This window comes from Belonocnema kinseyi, chromosome 7, assembly GCF_010883055.1.
Source record: "Belonocnema kinseyi isolate 2016_QV_RU_SX_M_011 chromosome 7, B_treatae_v1, whole genome shotgun sequence".
NCBI lineage: Eukaryota > Metazoa > Arthropoda > Insecta > Hymenoptera > Cynipidae > Belonocnema > Belonocnema kinseyi.
Genome location: NC_046663.1, coordinates 115310398 through 115315942, shown reverse-complemented (window position 1 = coordinate 115315942; position 5545 = coordinate 115310398). Strand labels below are relative to the sequence as shown.

The 5545-nt window shown below is 33.7% G+C and overlaps 1 protein-coding gene across 1 annotated transcript; it reads right to left on the bottom strand.

Moving 5' to 3' along the window:
• Positions 1 to 1785: 1785 nt before the first annotated feature.
• LOC117176911 lies at positions 1786 to 5199 on the bottom strand. The gene is made up of 3 exons (XM_033367301.1): positions 5140 to 5199; positions 4092 to 4205; positions 1786 to 3987 (listed from the first exon to the last, which is right to left on the bottom strand). Exons 2-3 carry the CDS (start codon positions 4108 to 4110, stop codon positions 3695 to 3697), a joined length of 312 nt encoding a protein of 103 aa, XP_033223192.1. The 5' UTR covers positions 4111 to 4205; positions 5140 to 5199; the 3' UTR covers positions 1786 to 3694.
• Positions 5200 to 5545: the final 346 nt, after the last annotated feature.

Below are 5545 nucleotides of genomic sequence, written 5' to 3'. Positions count from 1 at the left end.
TTACCCACGAAGTCACAGTGGTAATCATGCACCTTCTGTTTTGCGGCTCCCAAACGGTAGGTATGGTGGGGGTAAATTTCAGGCTCGATCTGGCAGCTCTGCCGAAGAGTCGCGATTATCAAAAGTCTTCGCGCTGGGCCAGTGAAGTTGATGCCATGCCGCCACATTTCTTTGCAAAAGGACAAACTATCAATAAAGAAGTTTATCTGCAAGTTTGGACAAATGTCCAAAAATGGCTATCGGATAACGTGGATATGTTCGGGAGCAAACAGTTCTGACCCCCGAATACCCCGGATTTGAACCCCATGGACTATTATTTTTGGAGCTTAGTCGAAAGGGTTACACTTACAAGTTCAGGCACCCTAATGTCGCATCTCTACGCACCGCTATCGAAGCAGCATTCACGAATATGGACAGCGATCTTTTAAAAAGAGCATGCGACCGTTTTAGGACAAGGATGGATGCGGTCATTAGGGCTGAAGGTTACATAGAGTAATTTTATTCTCGACACGTACAACTATATTTCAGTATATGAATTTTCAGTTTCGGTTATGTTTTGTGGCAAGAAATTTTTTTTCAATAAAAGATTAAATTTTTTCGGATTTAAGCGCCGCACCCTCTATATGTCCGCACTCTTTGTTTCCCCACGCGACACTTATTAAAACGCATATTTCAAATATGCGATTGATTGCGCGTTAAAAACTGTTCAAATTCAACGATATGTGTACACATATTTATTCAATGAAGCAGCGGATGCGAAGCAACCAGTGCTGCCAGATCGACCGAAAAATATATCTTCAGCTTTCCACCATTTTTCTTCAGAAATCCGTAGATGACTACGAAAAATTTCTTCAGATTTCTGAAAAATATCTTCAGATGTTCAAAACCTATTCTAGAATAAATAATAATGTTATGATGCACAATAGTTACTCAAAATTATAAAATCACTTATATTTTATATGAATTTAACCATTAAATGAGAAGTGAATGATTTTGCAAGAAACGCATGAAAGTGTGCACACGTGTGCAGCAGGCCATGGACTGCACATGAATACCGGCGGGAAACTTCAAGTATCAGTATGCGTAACAACAATATGTAAATATTTTCAATTTAACACACACATCAATTTAACATTGAATAGAATCTTTTGTAAAGAGCAGAATGCCTTCTGAATCTAAAAATGACTAAAATGAGGATTTGTTAAGAAATAAACATTTTTATTTGAGTTTCTGAACATTACATTGAAAAATACGTAAATTAAAAATTATATTTAAGACTAAAACCCGTTGTTAATTATTGAAAGTGAGATACTTTCATTTGACTTTCTATTTTTTCTATCATTGTAGAGCAATTCTCAATGAGCCAAGCATTATCCTACATACTTATTTCAATAAAAATCAGAAATTCAACTTATTTTTTCATTGTTTCTGGAATAAAATTAACATGAACTCAGCAACACAGCCAATTCCAATTACATGAATAATAGTTGTAAGCTTACAATAAATACTTGGTTCGAAGAATTGGTTACATTCTTATAATATATATTTATAAATGTATTTTTTACATCTAGAACTAAACGAAACGTGGATGTATTATAGGATACCGCATAAAATTCATTTTTTTTTAGTTTTTTGATTTTAGAGAGAAATGTTTCTTTTGCGAGAAAATGATCTATTTGTTTATTTTCTCAACAAAAAATTAGGAAATTCTTTCTCATCAAACGAAAGGAATATACAAATAATTCATTTGAAACATCCATCGAATTTTCTGAAACACCCTTATGCATAGCTTGTAAAATAAAAGTATATTTTAACGATGATTTATATATTTTTTAAACTTATTATAAGATTCAAGTACCTTGAAATATCACAAAATTGTTACACCTACGTAGAATCTTATTTTATTGAGTCTTAAAAACATTCTTTGGTTCTGATATTTATTTTTTTAATACTGAATCCTGAAGGTACGTCATGCTCCACCTTAAGAGCTAATGTTTTGAATATTAAAAAGCATCTTATTTTGCTTCGTACATGCTGCTGTTAAATTGTTTAACCATTTCTTTGGGAATACTATACTCGTAGCCAGGCGTGTCTTTAAAAAGTCTTTTTGTATGCAACCGTCACCGTTCAAAATTTTAGAAGCGCCGTTCCAGAAAGTAAAATAGTCTTCAGAAAGTTGCCTTTCTACGTAAGTCATTTCTCAACAAACGCCTTTCTCTATCCAAAACCTCGATATCTATAAGAGTTGGATCAAACAATGCAGCAAGTGGGGCAACTGATGGTGGACGGTTCGCTTTGAAATACGCTGGATCCACGATATTCATTCGTGCTAGTAATTTCTGATATTCAAAATTAAAATGAAATCTCAGATATATTTCGTGCGCTGCTTTTACATAGAAATCAAGACACTTCAATCGAAACTGGTGTAAGCGATCTTCGTCTAGATTTTTAATTTTTCCAAGGGATATCGCTACCGCTGGTCCCAAGTACACGTCTTCAACTTTAACAAAATTACACAGATATCTATATTGGATTTGATCTAAACCTTGTGAATTCAAAATATCTCTCTTTATGTAACAATCGAGAATAGTTTTGTACACCTGAGCAATCTTCCAGTATAATACATGAATTTTTGTAGTTTCTGATTGGAATTCCTTGTTCAAATAAGTGAAGTGTAGAAGCACGTTATTCAGAAAATCAAGATAAAGTTTATTTAGAGGATCAGAAAGCAATTTATGAATCGTCGCAACATTCATTTTCTCGTCGTTCTTTGGATTTAGGTTTTCTCCATCAAAATATAGTTTTAGGGCTGGATACTGCTCTCTTACGCCCATAACAGCTGGAAGAAGAGACAGCCATCAAGTTTGGCACGGTCGTAGCATCTTATGTGGCTTGAGTTCGAAAAAGACTTGAAATTCCGCAAATTCAGTGAGTCTTTTGAAACTACGGTGTAGGTAGTTATAAATTAGTCTAACAAGTAATTCGACGTTGGATGGTATTTTTTTACAAGCGTTCGATGCAACCAAAGCGAAGGAATGGTAAATACACTTCAAAATGAATAGCAAAGGAATATCAGCTTTCAACTTAACAGATACCGAGTGGTTTTTTCCCATTATAACCAAAGCACCGTCCGCAGCAAAACCTATACAATTATCTTTATATGGAATGCTATTCTCGTTGAAGTAATTTACTAATAATTCGTAAATATGATTTGTATCAGCTTTTGCGATTTCTTTTGCACATAAGAATTCGTCCTGAACTTTGTTCTCATCGAATATTCTAATGACAATAGCTAAGCATTTTACGGAACTGATATCCGTTGATTCGTCAATTATAATAGAAAACTTATTTTCTCTCAATTTGTCTACTAAACATTCGAAAGAGAATCGACAAGAAACATTTACAATGATCGATCTGCACTTTGTTCTACTGCAACTCGTTTTTTAATGGCTTCCTAATCTAAACACAAATTTTGAATCATTTTAGTCAAATCAGCTAAGATATTAAAAGACAAATCGTGTTCGCCTATAAAGGTCGCTATTTTTATCGCATTTATTTTCTTCTTTTGGTCAATATTAACTTCGAGATTAAAACTGGAGTCTGATAAAGACATTTGTTTCTGCCCATAATCCGCAGCATTATCAGAGTGCTTTTTAGACTTAAAATGCCGTTCTACTTCTGTTTTACCTGATTTTTAATCTTTTTTGCAATAATTGCAATAGAAGAATGCGACTCCTTGAGTACTTTTTCCGATCCAATTGCGAAATTGTGGCGTTTTTTCCCAGATGGCTTGATACTTTTGATCGTAGTGTTTCTTCTTCTTGGATTTCTTTTTCTCTCCATACTTCTTATCATGGTCGGTCGTTTCTTCTCTAACCTCTTGCTTTTCTTTAGACTGATCTCTATTGTCGTCGCTTGAATCTTGATGTGTTTCATCATTAAATTCTGAAGAATCTCTTCTCCCCGTAGCAGAATCCATTTTGAATTCTAAACAGTAGCATGTGAAATATTATATTAATATTATTGTCGACTAACATTTATGACTTGAAAATGAATTATACAACTTGCATGACATTTTTCCACGTTCTTACCGTAGTAGACTTTCTTCATTAATGTTATATCTGAAATAAAAGTCTCTTCTAAGGCTGAATAACCATTCCGCGCCAATACCACTTGCCAAGTTGCACCATTTTTTAATGAGGGCGCTGTAAATAAATATTCTTGAAAACACCAGTTATAATCTTAATACACAAAAGTATTAGTTATTGGAGAAAAAAATTGATATTGAAAGCCTAAGACTAAAACGTCTGGCACTATTATCTTTTTTTAAGAAACTTCCAAATTTTCGAAAATAACGTTATTTTTTCCCACATCAGGACGCGACCAAAGACGTTAAAAAATAACGTCAGTTCAAGACGTTAAAAAATAACGTAATTTCAAGACGTTATTACATAACGTCATTTTTTTACGTCATTTTCTGCAATATAGTATTGCTTCGAAACCAAAAAATATGATCTACTTTATTAAATTGTACGTCACACTGCAAGTTCAAAAATTCCTCATAATATAGGTTTGAAAGTTTATACCAGAAAGAAAATGTTAATAGTTGTCCAGTAAGATTTCAATTGAATTAAAAATTAAATCAGACCAATTTGTATGTTTCCGTTGATTATAATTAAAATTTTAGAAGATTGAAGCCATTAGAATATTTGGATATTATTTAGAATACAAAAAATAATCGAAATTCCACAAATTATGTTAGCAACTTTTATTTAAGAGAAAACAAGTTTATTTGTATTTCAGATTATAAAATTTTGCCTAATGAAAGTGTGTGCTTATCCTTAACTGCATTTCTTTATAAGTAGAGAAAGCAATTCATAACCGGTAAACGTAACTAATGAATTTAATTATAACTGAATTGAAGTGGCGTTATTAAACCTTTCATTGAATTTGTAAAAAAAATGAATACGGCGCAGTATAATTCTGGACTGACGACATAACCTGTATAGATCACGTGGTAATGTTTTCAGCCAAGTTTTCAAACAAAAGAAAAAGAACGTATGGGAAATTTTAGGTAGCACATGAACCAATCAATTCACATCGCATGTGTTATAATTCTGGTATTCTGAATAAACTTACAATTGTAGACTTTCCACGTAAGTACGTAAGTATGATCAAAGATATTAGGTCCTAAATACGGCATGGGTCAGTGGTGGGGACGGCCGATATATATATATATATATATCTAGCTACATTTTCGACTATATCGAGGTACTGCCCTCTTCAACTTTTCACCGTTTCTATGGCAACCGCGTTCTCCTAGCACGTCAGAGGGCGGAGTGGGGCCAGGGGGCACACCGAAAGTTGTTGAATTCCAAACCGAACGTGATTTTCTGTTTCTCTTTCTCGCGTTCGCCTTCGCCATCACTGTAGCAATCTTTGCTATAGTTGAGTCGGTTGGCTGGCTCTGTACGGCCTGTACGCTAAAAATGTCATAAATACTGAATTACCCAATTATATTCAAATTAAAGAGAGTCTAAAAATA